Genomic DNA, 17,572 nt, shown 5'->3' on the forward strand with positions numbered 1-17,572 from the left:
CCACCTATTACCGACCTACCATGGCCCGACAGTGCCAAGTTACGGCAGCAGTTCGACTCTGATCTGGCGTCCATTCAATCCAAGCTGGCTATCCATACGCGCCCCTTGGACAAGTATGTCTTGGATGCCATGCAAGACGACAGTCGCTCCGACGAGTCCACGCTATCAGCCATTGAGGGAGTTTCCGATCTCATCGAGCATATCAAGCAGATTAGCCATTACATCCACGACCTCCGAGTGCAGAACCTTGAGAGAGCTCATGGTCTACAGCTGCTTACCAGGAAAAGCAATGCCAAGACACCGGCTGTGGACTCCCAATCCCTTTTGGAGAAAAAGAAGCTTCTGTTATCCATCAAACGAAACCTGTATTCCAACAGCACAGGACGCGGTTCGAACAGGAACAGGCATGATCGAAACAATAATTTCCCTAGAAATAGCGCTCAGAGCAGCTATTCTAATCAAGGTCAGAGCAATCAGTCGCAGAGCCAGCCTGATAGCAACAACAACATCAGTGGCGGTAACCGGCATTTTTACAATGCCCGAGGCAACTCCAACAGGGGTCGCGAACGGGGTCGCGGCCGAGGGCATCAACAAACGACCGACCACCAGTAGGAGGCAGGATTCACTTATTCCAGCAAGCATGGGCGATGATCACAGACGAGCAATGGGTCCGGGACATAATAGCCAAAGGATTCAGGATCCCATTCAAGTCGCCACCTCCACTCTCATCCAGCCCAAGCAAGTCCCACAAGCTATCAGTGAAGGAAACAGAGTCCATAGAGAAAGAGATAGTGAGTCTTTTGGCCAAAAAAGCAATAGAAACAGTATCTTCCCCTACAGGCTTTTACAGTCGGATATTTACCATCCCCAAAAAGACAGGCGATCTTCGTCCTGTATTGAATCTCAAACCATTGAACCAATATATACCGGACAGACATTTCAAGATGGAAAGTATCAAAAATGTCTGCTCCATGATGAACAAAAACGATTTTATGACGAGCATAGATCTATCAGACGCATTCATGCATGTTCTGGTACATCCTTCGTCGAGGAAATATCTTCAGTTCGAATGGCAGGGACACCATTACCAGTTCCGAGTCCTTCCATTCGGGCTCTCTCTGTCCCCCCTTATATTTACGAAGATGTTGCGCCCTGTCCTCAGGTGGGCAAGACGCCAGGGAATCCGAATGACGGCTTACATAGACGATCTTCTAATTATAGCTCCCAGCAGAGAACGAGCCATACAATACACCCAGCGCGTCCTATCAAAGCTTCAATCATTAGGCTTCTTAGTGAAAGAAGAAAAGTCAACGCTAGAACCAACGCAAGTCATAGAGCATCTGGGCTTTACCATCAACAGCAGAAACATGACACTCTCGATCCCTCAACACAAAATCAGAGACATTCGCAGGGAAGCGCGCAAAATAAGGAACAATGGCGTTTGCAGCTTAAGAAGTTTATCCGCCTTCATCGGGAAAGCAATGGCAATGACAGCAGCCGTATTTCCAGCTCGACTGATGTGCCAGCGCCTTCTCCAGATAAAGAACGACGCCCTTCGACAAGGCCACAAATGGACCGACACGATCACAGTGACAGAGTCGGCAAAGGACAACCTCACATGGTGGATAGACAACCTCCAGCATTGGAACGGACAAACATGGCTCACGGAGAGGACAGAAGTCGACGTTTACACAGATGCCTCGGACACAGGGTGGGGTATCGTCGTAGACGATTCGACCTATGCAGGGCGATGGACAGCCTCACAGTCTCACGAGCACATCAACGTCAAAGAACTGCGGACAGTTCTATTTGCGACAAAGCTTCCCCAACTGCAGGGCAAGACAGTGAACATAATTTGCGACAACATGACCACACTGGCACACATCCAACGGTTCGGAGGGACTCGCTCAGCTCCATTGATGGAAATAGCGGACACCATTTGGAAGCATTGCCTAGCAACAGGGACACGACTCAAGACAACATATGTCCCATCATCATTCAACCCAGCGGATGCACCATCACGCAGGATGCAATCGCAGTTGGAATGGAGCATTCATCAGGACTTCTTCGATTATCTACAGAAGATCTGGGGCCCGCATCAGACGGATCTGTTTGCATCATCAATCAACAACAAAACAGAGAGGTTCATGTCATGGAAGCCAGACCCCTTAGCGATCAACTTCGATGCACTACGGCACCCATGGAGCAATCTGGGGAATCTGTACATCTGCGCGCCATGGAACCTGATCCCTCAGGCCCTCCAGAAGCTGAGGCTAGAGAAGCTACAAGCGACGATCGTAGCTCCGAACTGGCCCAGCGCCCTATGGTATCCAACTCTTCAAGCGATGGCGACTTGTGCCCCCAGAGAGATCCCACGCAAGTATGTCCTCCCAGCTCCAGGACAAGATCAAAACGTTCTAGCAAAGAATCCGCACTGGACACTGCAAGCATGGCGCGTAAACGGCGCTATTACACAGACCTAGGTTTAGACAGCGAAGCAGCGGAGACTATACTAGATAACCCTCAGACACAGCGACGGCACAAAAAATACGCCCCAGCGCAACAAGTGTTCATCGATTGGGCCAGGCAAAATGACAGGGATCCATTCACCCCCAATCCGATCCTTTTAGTTAACTATCTCAATCATCAGATGCGCAACCGTCCATGGTCTCCCGCCACCACTCTGCAGAAACGCTCAGCCATTTTAGCTCTATTTCCAGACAAATCAGCGTTTGACAAGAGCCATGTGTATAAGGACTTCATTACAGCCATCAAGGCCAAACACATTCGACCTAGCAACGCATTGAGCATCAATCTCAACCCAGCTCTTGATTATATTCGATCCCTTCCTTCTAACGAGGAAATGTCATTCCTTCAGCTCACGAGAAAGCTTTGTTGGCTTCTAGGCGTTTGTGGGTTCCTTCGTCCAGACGACATTCGATGTATAGACCTGACCAAGACTACATGGACCACAAGCCAACTCATGCTCTTCATTCCTATTCCCAAAGAGAAACGACTTGGGAACCGCATCGAGAAGACAGTTTGTATTCGTTCCAACAGTGATCCGAAACTGTGCCCTGTGAATACATTTGCTGCGTATTTGCAAAGATTAACAGATCATCCACTGGAGGTACCACATCCGAAGGATGACAGTCTGACAATTCAACCTCTCATCCGACATTCCAAATATTTGAATCGAGCAGTATCAGCAGAAACCATTTCCAATCACATGGACTCGATCTCAACTAAGATCCCAGAAGTGGAAAAGGCTTCCCGACGTATCAAGCCACGCGCACTCGGCTCTACAGCTGCAGCTACAGCAGGGGTATCGATTGACGACATCATCGCTCATGGTAATTGGTCTTCTCCGGAAACTTTCCAATATTTCTACCGCATGGCTAGTCAGACAAGAACGAATTTTACTGAGATCACCCTGGGACAAAACTCTGGATGCACATTATAGGTCGGCTCCCGCTGTGATAATTACACAGCGTTCTCGAATAATATGAAGAGAAAAGCATATTATCCGAGGGAGCCGACCTATAATGTCCCACCCTCCTCTCCCTAAGCTAGTCTGGTCCGGAGCTCAAGTCGAAGATGCTGATCAATCTTTGTGGCACCATAGTTTTGTAGCAAAAAAAAAAAAAAAAAAAAATTGTTTATTTTTATTTAGTGACTATGGATTTTCGGCGAATTAATAAAGAAAAGAAGTGACACATTATAGGTCGGCTCCCTCGGATAATATGCTTTTCTCTTCATATTATTCGAGAACGCTGTGTAATTAGTACGCAGGAGTACTAAAATCAATAAATTTTTCCAACTTTAGTACTCAACTCTAGTACTAGTACTAGTATCTATATACTAAAGTCGAAATGGTTTCTCTCTTATCGTTTCATAGATCTTTGCTCTATTATATGATATATTTCATAGATCTTGCTCTATTATATGATATATTTCATTTCATCGTTTCATAATTCTTGCTCTATGATACGTCCGTCCATAAATCTAAAATAAATTCCATTCCATTCCATTCCATTCCATTTCATTTCATTTCATTTCATGTCATTCCATTTCATTTCATTTCATTTCATGTCATTCCATTTCATTTCATTTCATTTCATGTCATTCCATTTTCATTTCATGTCATTCCATTTTCATTTCATGTCATTCCATTTTCATTTCATATCATTCCATTTTCATTTCATATCATTCCATTTTCATTTCATATCATTCCATTTTCATTTCATATCATTCCATTTTCATGTGCCCTTCAGGAAATGAGCATACATACTTCAATCATCGGACCTCAATCATGTGACCCAATCATCATGTGACCTCAATCATGATTATGAGCGATCATCATGAGAGCGCAACTTTGGGCTTTACATTACAAATAATAACCAACCAGATCTCAATCATCTCAATCATGATGCATTGAAAAAAAAAATAATCAGCCTTCAATCATGGCCTGCTTCTACCATCAGCCATTGAACCATCGATGCATAGAAAAAATAATAAGAATTTTATTTTATATAATAATAATAATAATAATAATAGTAATAATAATAAAACAACAATTGAGCTCCTTCAAACACTATCTATAAGCCTTGATCATATCATATGCTTTAACCTCAAACATGAATTCCTTCAAGTGTCGATACATTCATGTGGCATGATAAAAATATATGACAGAAACATGACTGTTAGAAAACAAAGAGATTTATTTTTTAACAAATTAATTTTCATAGAGAAACATGGTCTGTGCAATGACAATGACAATGCTCCTGTGAAATGTTTGATATTTCATATGGAACGCGCTTTTTTTCTATAAGAAACCTTCCTTCTCCACTTTAGCTCCTCTTCCCTTACAGACAAATCTAACTTGTGCCATGAGTGCTAAGAAACATGACTATAATTAAGTCAAGAGGACCACTGCATATCGTGTTAGTTTTCTAAAATAATAATGTAGAGAAACACATTTATACATGACCTACGCCCCACGAAATGCTTAACATTTCATTCATATACATTTTCATTTTTTAATAGAAAGACATGGCATGTGTCCAGCAAAATGCTTGACATTCCATAGCTGTTCGTTCTTCAATAGAGAGACATGGCATGCGCCCAGCAAAATGCTTGATATTCCATACGCCTTCGTTTTCTTTAGTTTTCTTTTTTTTTTTTTTTTTTTTTTTTCTCAACTATAAAATAAAGATGAATGAACTGAACATCCACCTACAATACCATAACTCTAGCTCGCTCTGCTACATTTTTACTCAGACCATCTCTCATAAATAATTTACACTTTCACTCAAATCATTCATATATCTCAAACTTTTTACATTTTAACATGGAGAACCACTCTGTAACAAAAGTTTATTCGACTCATTCGACAAGAAGTCAAGCTTTGAAGAGGACTCAAGCCTCATCTTCATCTCCAGCCATCCTAGCAAGAGGCAAAAGAAAGCAAGGAGATGAAGCGAGTTCCTCACCCACCACTATAAAAAAAATCAAGACAGAGAAAAACGAAACCTCTCCTTTTGCCCCTAAGGAAGACCAAAAGGCTCGGCAAGAAGATCCGTATGAACAAGAATGGGAACAAGAGTGGGAAAGACTTGGCGACTTGGATCCATACGAGGTTGAGAGGGCATTCGCATCATTAGAGAAATAAACGATCTCCAGTCTTTTGATAATCGTTGTTACAGTGTTGATGACCTTAAGTCTATATAAAAGACTTTTAATGATAATAATAATTAAAAGGTCCTTCACTAACCTTATATTTGATCTATCCTTTAAACCGTAACACCACAATCTTACATTTTTCGAAAGCGTTGCAGCCAATTAATTTGCTTGTAACAAAGGGAGGATGTAGAAATCAGCCACAAATCAATTCAATCAGCGTTTTAGAATAACAATATTGAGCGAGAATAAGAATGGCTGGGTGTTGAAGGGGGCAACTTAATGAATATTTGAAAAACTAAGAAAAAATAAGGTTATTGCACAAATTTATGCAATAAACGGTTCGAGAGATAGTTGGCATAAAAGTATTGGGTGGAGTAATGGGAAAAAAGCGGTAAATATTATAAGGGATCAAAAAAAAAAAAAAAAAAAAAAAAGCAGTGTTGATCCAAAATCATCATGTTTATTTTCCTTCGACAACTTCTCCATCAAAGTCAAAATATCACTTCATCCTTTATACCCAACATTTCCTTAGAAAACTCCTCTATTAAAACCAAAATATCATGTCATCCTCTTTACCCACTACAAATGTCACACCCTGTCGTAGTTGCGGGCGCACCGATCACAAAAGATCTTCGAATACAGCATGCCCGAACTATCGGTATGTCCAAACAAACTCCATTTTATTGCTAAGCCATACAATATGATACTAAATATTGTATGTGGTATAAACGTTTACGCACTTACAAGCTTATTATCACTACTATTTTCTTCTATATATTATTATCATATTGTACTATATATATCATTATGTACATAATAATAATACCATACACCGACCCCAGATTAGCAAATAAACCATGCAAATGCGGGAGCATTTTGCACTCAAGGAGTACACATAGTTCATGTCCTCTCAATCCAAAGAACATTCAAATCCGAGCCACTCTGCCTGAAAATAGGTAGTTAGATGAGATGGCTGAATAAATCTTAATATATATGAATAATATGAGTATATATATATTAATATATATTAAAAGACTATGACTATTGGATACTAACTACGTCTTTTGGTAAAATCATGGATATAGGGCTGCTGTACCGGCAGATCAATCTTCAGAAGCCCTAAATGTCCGCGAAGATATGCAACGCCGGGATCGAGCTTCCCGTCAAGAGGCAGAAACTGAGACTGATTTCCGGTAAGTACTTATTATTTTCTAAGGGCAATTTTCAATAAGGTACAAAAAAAAAAAAAAAAAAAATAAAAAAAAATTATCAGCTTTATTTTATTTCATTCATAAATGTATATTTCAGCACCCCTCCCTATAGACACAGAGCCAGAATCAATTCAAGAGGCATCGCTTATGTCACAATAGATGAATTTCGTGAAGAGATGGTGACTGGCAACAGCATCGATCCTGTCTCACACAGGCTTACGATTAATGAAATGACCCAATGCAGGCACTGTAAGGCGTTCTTATGGCTTGAAGAGCGTCTTAAAGCCTCCACCATCCATGAACCAGAGTTCTCGCTCTGCTGTAAGAATAACAAAATCAGGCTCCCTAAACTTCGTCCAATTCCTCAGCTACTTAACCTCATTAGTGGCAACTCTGAGGAAAGCCGCCACTTCCAGTCCCACATCAGAAAGTACAACTCTTCACTTTCGTATGTTTCGATGGGCGCCAACTACGACCATGAACTTGCGGATGCTAAAAGTGGTGTATATACATTCCGGATCAACGGAACGGTGGTTCACAAGATCGGGTCTTTGTTACCTCCAGACAATCAGCCAGCAAAATTTGCACAGATCTACTTCCTCGACCCTAATGAACAGGCTATCCGTCGGAGAGAAATATTTGATAACGATCTAAGGATAGACCTCTTAAGAAGAATTCAGCAGTGGTTGGAAGATTGCAGAAATCCGTTCGCTCAGCACTACAAAACCATCCGCGAGCGTGAGGGCGGCCATGCAGTCCTTGAGAAGAGCTTTGTTTTAAAAAGTGACCGAAGTCGCCGACAATATGATCTACCCTCCTCTTTTGAGATTGCTGCTTTGCTCCCTGGCGAAGAAAACGCGACCGATCCCAGAGATATTATTGTCGAGAGTAAGGGCACAGGGTTGAAAAGAATCTTTGAAACACAAGATGCCTACGATCCCTTGGCATACGTTCTTCTTCATCCCCAGGGCGATCTTGGCTGGACCTATAATTGTTACCACCGACATGGGCAAGACGCTGACGCTGACAAGAGGATATCTGCACGTGAGTTCTATTCTTATCGATTGCAAGCACAACCAATGAGCGACACAGATAACCGTTGCTACTTTTGGATGTTTGGTCGTCTCAGCCATCAATATTGCGTCGACCAAGAGTGCAAAATTATGAGCGATCGACTTCGATATATAGAAATGCATCAAGTAAAGCTTCGTGCAGATCTTTATAAGGGCATCGTTGATGCAGTCCACGATAATAATGTATCATCAGCGTCTAACATTGGCAAAAGTATCATCCTACCTTCTTCCATTACTGGAGGACCTCGTGATATGCAACAGCGATTCCAAGACTCAATGGCTATGACTCAACATGTAGGTAGGCCGGATCTATTTATTACCTTCACTTGCAATCCACAATGGCCAGAGATTCAACATGAAATTGCAAGACAGAGGTATGCTGGACAGACCCCAAATGATCGTCCCGATCTGTTGGATAGGATATTCAAGGTCAAGCTCGAGGCTCTTATGCATGACCTTACTGAAAAATATGTCCTTGGAAAAGTTATCGGATACTGTCTTGCAACCGAATTCCAAAAGCGAGGACTACCACACGCTCATATCCTACTGACCCTAGACGAAGAAGATAAGCCACGTACAGCTCAGGATATTGACAACATCGTTTGCGCTGAGATTCCCTGACCCGCTTAGACACCCTAATTTGTACAAAACTATGATGACGACAATGATCCATGGCCCTTGCGGTCCTGGAATCAAATCTCCCTGTATGGAGTCAATGTCTGCACCAAGAAATACCACGGCAACTCTTAGCGGAGTCAGTTCTAAGAGAAGATGGCTATCCGTTCTATAGGCGACGTGATACCGGGGCACATATGGTCCGCCGCAATAATATCGACTTCGCTGTCGATAATCATTGGGTTGTGCCATACAATCCTTATTTATTAACGAAGTACAACGCTCATATAAATGTCGAGATTTGTTCTTCAATCACATCAGTAAAGTATTTGTACAAGTATGTGCACAAGGACAAGATCGTGCAAGGGTGACTGTAGTTGGAGGAAATGATCAAGAGCAGCAGCAGCAGCAGCAGCAGCAGTTACAGTCTCACGATGAGATCAAGGAATACTGGGATGCACGCTATATCTCTGCTTGTGAATCAATATGGAGGATCTTTGCGTTCAAGATGTTTGATCTGTCACACACAATCATACGTCTTCAAGTCCACCTCGAGGGCCATCAAAATGTTATTTTTAGTGAAGACGACAACCTCGCCGCACTGCTTGACGAGCGAAATACCAATAGTCAGCTCATGGGATGGTTTGCTCTGAATAGGAGAGATCCTGATGCAAATGAGTATACATACCCTCAGATACCCTTGCATTACAGATGGGAAGCTAAAAAAGGTCAGGCACCAATATGGATACCAAGAATACATGACAGGCAGGACAAGACGGTAACCCGAATGTATGTTGTTCATCCTAAAGACCGTGAGCTTTTCTCTCTCAGAATCTTGCTTTTGCACAAAAAGGGAGCAAAAAGCTTTGAGTGTCTCCGCAAAGTGGATGATAGGCTCTTTGGCACCTTTAGGGAAGCTGCTGTAGCGCTTGGTTATATGCAAGACGACAGCGAATGGCGAGACTGCCTTCGAGAAGCATGCCAGTTTCAATTCCCTAAAAGACTGCGTCATCTTTTCTCAATGCTCCTTTACCATTGCAACATTTCTCAACCTCGTGGTCTATGGGATGAATTTGCTTCGGCCCTTTCTGAGGACAAGCTTCATACTCTACGTCAGTCTATTAGGGATGATGATGATAATAATGATGGTGATATCCACAGGTACGACGACTTCCTCCGCCAGAGAGCTGAGAAACAAGCCCTCTATGAGATCGACAATATATTAAAAGGGATGGATTCCAGTCTAGCTGACTTTCCAGAGATGCCACAAGAGATTGAGGATTTGCACCTACAAAACAGCAATGATCTAGAAGAGACTTTTGACCAACTTGCAACCCGAGCCCAGACCAATATTATTAAGTTTAATCAGGATCAGCTGGCTGCTTTTCTTGAGATTAAAAGAGCTGTCGGAAAAGGCAAGGATACAAAGCGATTGTTTTTCATCGATGGACCCGGAGGAACAGGAAAGACCTTTCTCTTTAATACAGCAATTGATTATATCCGTGGCATCTTAAGAAAGCAAGTCATTGTGGTAGCTTCCTCAGCAATAGCTGCATTAATCTTAAATTCGGGAAGCACTGCCCACTCTGCTTTCAAGGTCCCTATCCCTATCTACCCGAACTCGACCTGCAACATCAAGCACGGGCAAGTTATCGCAAAAAGGATCATAGAAACAGATGTGATTTTTTGGGACGAAGCTGCTATGCAGCATCGCCATGTTTGTGAGGCTGTTGATAAGACTATAAGAGATCTCACAAAGGTTGATGCGCCATTTGGCGGAAAAATTGTGGTCTTTGGAGGGGATTTCCGTCAAGTGCTTCCTGTTGTAAGAAATGGGTCAAGAGGAGATATTGTGCACGCTTGCTTGAAGAAATCAACATTCTGGAGAGATGTGAAAACGCTAAGACTCACCATAAACATGAGAATTTTACAATGCTCCTCAAATCCAGAGGCTCAAGGCTTCATTGATTACTTGCTTCGAGTAGGAAATGGAACAGAGTCTACAAGGCAGATTGGGCCAGAGAACGACTACATCAAGCTGCCTGAACAGTGTATTCTTAGCTCTACGCAGCCTGACCCTAATAACTCTGATGAAAAGCACCTCATTGCGGAGATATACCCATACTTGCAGGCTCATCCTAATCCCTCACTAAGTTACTGGGAAGGGCGCGCTATTCTATCTACACTTAATGAGGATGTCAACAAGCTCAACAATTTGGCAACAGAGATATTTTCAAGTCATACCGTTCCAAAGGTCTATCATGGGCAAGATTCCATCCCTGATATTGACGACCCAGTAGCAGCAACATACACTGTGGAATTTCTTAATTCTTTAAATCCTCCCGGAATGCCTCCCAGTATACTGCAATTAAAGATCGGTCAGCCCATCATTCTCATAAGGAACCTGAGCCCAAAGGAAGGTCTCTGTAACGGTACGCGTCTCATTGTGCATAAACTTGGAAACAAAGTCATCGAAGCTGAAATAATGACGGGAATATTCAAAGGAGCGATCCATTACATCCCTCGAATCAATATCAATGCAACTGATGATGGATCGTCTCCAGTCATATTCCAGCGGCGCCAATTCCCTTTGAAACCTGCCTTCGCCATGACCATCAATAAGGCTCAAGGGCAAACTCTTCAGAATGTTGGCATATACCTCCCACGGTCTGTTTTTAGTCATGGCCAGCTCTATGTGGCTCTTTCTCGCTGTACAGACCCCAAGCATTTGAAGGTACTTATCAAAGGTGATTCAAGGGATCTTTGTAAATACACGCGAAATATTGTGTACCAAGAAGTCCTTCAAGATTGAAAAAAAAAAAAAAAAAAAAGTCGCTGACATCTTCAGTCCCTGCCGCCCCTCTGTCTCTGGTCCCTACTATCCCTGTCTCTGTTGTTCCTACTGTGCCTATGCCTTGCTGTTCCCACGATATCTATATCTCCAGCTCTTACTACCCTTGCTCTATCTGTATCCATCATCACGACTCGGCCGAAATGTTATTTATTGTATATAGCTGTAAGACCAGTGTAAATTAGTGTACATGTTGTATGATCAGTGTAAATTAGCGTATCTGTATTTTAGTATATCTTTGTAATAGTAGAAGTGTATTTGTACATCTCTGTAGAGTAAACGTCATCTGTGATACCAGTTTTTGTAATTGAAAATTTAGATTCTTCCATCTTTTCCTCTTTTTTTTTTTTTCTTTTCAAAAATTCACACACACACACAAAAAAAAAGTTCACACACACTCCTCATTCGCTCTCACACACGTACATTCATACATTATGTCTTCCACCTCCACCATTACCAAGACTTCCAAGCCTGCCAAGACTGCCAAAAGTTCTCAAGGTCGTCAGACGATCTCTGTAAAAGTACCTGTGTTGACCCCAAATACCAGTGAAGTAAGTTTCTATTTAACTTTGAGTCTTGGGTATCAACAGAGAATCAGAGTTATAATTGACTAACACTAAGGAGAATTTGGTATCGTTCTTTTAGACAATACTTTCGCCCTCATCCTCCTCAATCGACCAATTCCCTCCTGCTTCCCAGGTAAAGGCAGCCTCTATCATAGTCATATGGTTGTACGTGAAGACTAGACAAAGTAATAATTTTTTTTTTTTTTTTTTTTTTTTTCAATCAGTCATGTGATGATGATAGCCTTGATACAATTCCCCAATCTCAAAAGCGTTCGCTTAATTGGGACGACGACGACCAGGAACAACACGACGATCAAAACAAGCGGCGCCGCCAGACCCCCCCCAGAAACCTATCTCCCACGCACTCTTCTTCCCCTCGCCAGAGTCCTCTACAGCCATCTTCCCCTTGCCAGAGCTTCCTAAAGCCATCTTCCCCACGCCAAAAATCCCCACATCCTCCTCGCTCTCGCTCTCGCTCTCCCCTTCACTCTCGACCGCTCTCTCCTACACGCCCCGTCCATCAATCAGATCGGGAAGATCAACTCTCTGTTCATTCGCTTTCACTTGAAGAAACAGTAAGCACGCCGAGAGGCACCGATGCTACCGCCCCGTGGGCTGCCCAAAACCTTCGTTTCCATGCCGGTTTATATGATCTATTGAAAAAGCGAGCCGACGCAGAAACTCTTTTGTTTGAAGAACAACAAAATGTCAATAAAAAAAAAAGACTTTAATATTTAATACCTAATAAATAAAAAAGAAACCTTTGTGTCAAAAACGTTCAATTTTATTGGAACCCCAACGAGGGTAAATGAGCCTCACGAGGCAAAGCCTAGACTGGAGCGACCGTGAGCGAAGCCACGGGTCGCCCGTCTAGTGTCATACTAGTCCTGAAATACTAAAATCTGTACAGTGGAATCTCGATAATTGACACTTTTGTACAAATTTCAAGTTTGATATATTTCTAGGCCATTGGTTGGCTAAGAGCCTTACTCTTTTAAAAAAAAGTATTCTAAAAAACCCACACTCAACTGGAGTAGGGGAATCAGCAGAGGATTTTTAGAATAGTTTTTCATGAATTGTGGGCTTCTTAGCCAATCAATAACCGAGAAATATAGCAAATTCGAAAATTGTACAAAAGTGTACAATTATCGAGATTCCACTGTACACTCTTTTTTTAAAATGGATAAAACAATTAAAAACGCTGTATTTTAATTTGGGTTCATTTTTTTATCTTCAGCGAATTAGGCTCATCATATTACATAACCCATCCTAATATGGATATACATATATTCATTAGCCTCTAGCCTCTACTATTGAATCATGCACATATTTAAAATAACTACTTTCACATTACAAACTGGCGAGTTTTGTCCACGGTCAAGACGCGAAATGCGTTTATAATGCCAAACATTGTGACCCATTAAAGGACAAGATTATCAGCCCATATAGCGCTCGAACCAAATACGATCCACACTGGCCCTATCACGACTCTCTCGCCAACGTGTCACGGCAATATGCTATATGTATTGTTAAGGAGTATTAGTATTTCAGTAAATTAGGATGGATGGCCTATTTGGCTGTAGTATTCGAACAATAGGAAGGGTATATGTCGCGTCTATAAAAAAAAAAGGAAAAAAGTATAATTAGCGAACTGAACAAGCGTCACCACATGGCAAGTGATTAAATAATTACATGCCGCAGTAACAAGAACAATTAGAATTTAACGACTTCTTACCAGCCGATGGTCGCTGGACAATGACGTGTATTGTTTTCTTTGGTGGAGCTGTGCCAAAGACCTCGGAGATGTCGCTTGTAGGGTCGTCAAGTTCCATTGGTTTATTCTCTTTTGTTTCATTTAAATCGCTGAGAATAATTTGTTTCTTTGGCGATGAAGGAAGAGAGACCTGAAAGAGAGTGAGCTTGTCGGCATTCAATCCTTGAAGATCATTTGGTTTTTTTCCTATGATTGCGGTCTTGAGATGGTCCATAGTCTTAGTCGGTAGAATATCCACAGAGAACGCTGTGGACTCTCCATCAATAATGCAAAAGAGAGTAATTTCGCTTGTCATCTGGTATAATAGCACGTTTATAAATTGATTTGAGTGTTGTTGGCGGTGATTTGAATAGTGCAAAGAATACGTCTGTTATATTGCTGCGCTGGAGTTGAGCTATAAGTTGTGAACATGAATAATGTAGAATAATGTAAGGAAGATTTGCCTTTATTGTGGAAATGGTGGCAAAAAATAGGGATGTGAATTACGTATACAAGTATGGGTTAAAAAAATACTCCATCATCTCTTTCCTTCACTCCCTTCATTGTTTACACATTTCTCTCATAAAGGTAATTACGCTCAATTTTATTTAAATGATTGTTAGCAATGTCTCGTTTACGCGTCCGATTACCCTCTATTTTTTTTACTTCTCCCTACACTTTTTATACCTCAATCTGTTCTTGGGCATCCTTTTTTTGCCTATTCTCGGCTTTTTAATTCATCTCAATGCACATCTATTGGCACACTTTTATCTGTTATTTCCTCTTTTTACACTGCGCAGTTTATTTCTCTTTCGCCCACCCTTTTCCTCACACAGCCAATCCTTTATCCTCCCTCTTTCTGTCCTCACTGCTACCCTATTATCTCAAACGGAGCAGGATGTCCATTTTCTCCCAAAGACGATGCAAGGAGCAGACTACTTTATTGAGACGCCAATTGACAAATGCTCCCCCGAAGGATATGTCTTGGGCTACCTTTCTTTCGCCCAGCAAAATCCTACAAAAATTGCAGCTGAATTCAACGCATTAAGGAGTTAATTAATCAGTTCCAACTGCAAATCTAAGGCGCATAGAGTATTTGGTCACCAAGCCCCTGTAATATCGGGGAAGTTTGTCATTGCAACCAGGGGGGTCGCAATCAGTAGAATGTTGTTTAACTGAGCATTTTGTAAAAAATTGCGACCATTTTTGGTCACAATTCAGGACAAGGGATAATATTTTGCGTACAAAACGCATGTAAAAAAACTACCCCAAACTGCGACCATTTTTGGTCGCAAAAAATCTTATTTTCAAATTCAGGATAAGGGATAATTCACGTTTATCCACTGCTCTCTACTTTTGCCACTATTACGTTTATTTTTCATTTTATTTTATTTTTTTGGATCTTATTATCTATTAATTAAAGATCCCTCTCAATGCTACGCCTCATGCCATGTAGCCTGTGCAGCAGCGACGGACATGGCAAAAGACTATGCCCTCAGAACGTAAGGAATGTGGTAAGGCCTTTTTATTTTTTTATTTTTATGTTTTTGGAATATTAATAATATTTTCTCAACTGATAGAGACAGAACGAGTTTTCCTGGTCGCATCGTTCCTCCTTCCATTCCATGTCTGTGTGTGGGTGCAGTCATCCGGCCATGTGCGCAGCTCATACTCAAATAATGAAGAGTAAAGTAATTTCGGTATTTAACAATCCTAGAGAACTTTTTTTTTTTTTTTTTTTTTTCTTTTGACATGGTAGTGGCTGGCGTATGCAAAGCTTATGCCTATATACCTTCTATAACTTGAATAGCGCTACCAGCAACCATGTGCAGAATGTCGGATCAATTCGAAGGCAAAGGTTCTCTATTTTCTATTCAAATGATTTTCATTAGTTTTTGATATTCTTTTTTTAACCCTCCATCATTATTACTTATCCGCAGGGCAAGCACCCTAGGGATGGTCGTAGACCATGCCCAAGTAATAAAGGGTGAGTTTGATTTTTTTCGTCTCATCAGTGGACTATTAACCCTTAGTTTTTCCTTTTTACTGCTTTAATAGCGTTGTTAGTAACTCAGTGCAAAATGGCGCTAGACCTGTGTGCACACGAAGTATTGTTTTTAGAGATGAAGACGAAATGAAAGACCCATACAAAGACAAAGGTGTGCTACTTTTTGTTCGGTTTTTTATTGGCTTATTATACTATACATTATGTGTTCTTAATCCTACACTATTACCATTTACCATTGACCTTCAGAATACACTAGCGTGAAGGCGATCCTTCTGTTGAGGATGATCCTTCTACCGAAGATAATTCTTTTGCCGAAGACAATTTTCTATCACCCGCTAGAAAAAGGTTTCAGAAAGATTTCGTTTCGGGTCCCAATATTATGCAATATAGGTACCGCTTAGAGCCGATGGTCAGCTGCCGAGGCATCATAATAGAAAGCAAAGCCGGTGGTTTGAAGAAAACCAGTGAGGTCCATCCAGCTTACGACAGCCTCCATTATATCCTCTTGCATCCAAGAGGCGAGGACTGGACATATAAAAAGTATAAAAAATGGCCTAGGCCAGGTCAAACTTCTGCAGGGCCTCATGGTGACAGCTATGACGGAGGTAACGATGACGGCCAGCTAGAGATGGATGTGGATGGGGGCAATGACCGAGCTAGGAAAAGTCGAGAATACGCCAAGCTCAAGGAGTTTTACATGTACAGGATGCAGATTCGTCCTTTGAGCTCAACAGACCGGCGATCTTTCATCTGGATGAGTACGTGCTTGACTCATCAGTACGCTACCAACCAATACAGCAGACTGGAGGCGGATCGGCTTCAGTTCATCAGCGAATACCAGTCCAAACTGAAGGCGGATGCATATATCGGCGTAATGGGTGCAATTGAGCTTAATCTCAGACCTGGGCTACACATCTGGAACATTGTCTACAAGGGTGCTTTGTAAATAAGCATCCTCTCATTTACTGCCGTATCTTCCAGATATTCTTCCTTATTTTGTATTTTATTTTTTGTTTATTTTACTGCTGTATATAATCTTACCTGATTTTGCTTTATGGTATTTCTATATAGTGTCGATTATGTTTGTAGCTTTTAAAATGGCAAAAAAGACCCAGTCAATAAAAAAGTTATGCAAAGATACTTCCGTTGTATATACGGTAACGCCTTTTATTTTCAAAACCAATCGTTGCAATACGCTTTATTTTGTCTTCATGCAATTTCTAATGAGGCAAGAGCCGGCCCTGGCTTCGCCCCGGTTTTTTTTAATGGTTGAATTATACACCGTTTTTCTGTCTGTATTACGTCTCTTTGCTTTCATTCTTTTTTTTTTTTTTTTTTTTTGCTCTAACCCTTCCCATCCTCTTTCCCTCGCAAATAAAAAAGGACCCTCGAGGATTTGTTTTGCAGAATGGCTATAAACAATACATCTATACTTTTTGCTGCTCCTATGCAGTCAGAAGTATAAAGTTGATAAATAAATACACATGTAACCTACAATTGATTTAAAGGTCGGCAATTATTTGCCCTGTTCCTTTTCTTTATTTTATTTTTTTTTTTTTTTAAAAAAAAAAAAAAAAAAAAAAGGCTGGGGGGAGGGCGGGGTAGGGGGCATTTTTAAAGCATTTAGCGTAATAACATGTATATAGCATATAGCACAAGGGGAGGAGGAGAGGGCGAAGAACATGTAGACTACAAACATTTTGCCAACAGACTACAAACTAGAGACTACAGCCTACAGCCTACATGTAATGTGGATATTATTGATTTATAGAAAGTTATGCTCTCCCCATCTTTACCCTTATCCAATACAAAT

General features: G+C 41.4%; 1 protein-coding gene across 1 annotated transcript; it reads left to right on the plus strand.

Annotated features, from left to right (window-relative positions):
• Positions 1–5,350: 5,350 nt before the first annotated feature.
• On the plus strand, positions 5,351–5,671 carry BCR41DRAFT_402393 (hypothetical protein; the record flags this gene model as incomplete). Its single annotated transcript, XM_022029306.1, has 1 exon — positions 5,351–5,671. One exon carries the CDS (start codon positions 5,351–5,353, stop codon positions 5,669–5,671), a length of 321 nt encoding a protein of 106 aa, XP_021875296.1.
• Positions 5,672–17,572: the final 11,901 nt, after the last annotated feature.

This window comes from Lobosporangium transversale (genome assembly GCF_002105155.1).
Source record: "Lobosporangium transversale strain NRRL 3116 chromosome Unknown BCR41scaffold_87, whole genome shotgun sequence".
Lineage (NCBI taxonomy): Eukaryota > Fungi > Mortierellomycota > Mortierellomycetes > Mortierellales > Mortierellaceae > Lobosporangium > Lobosporangium transversale.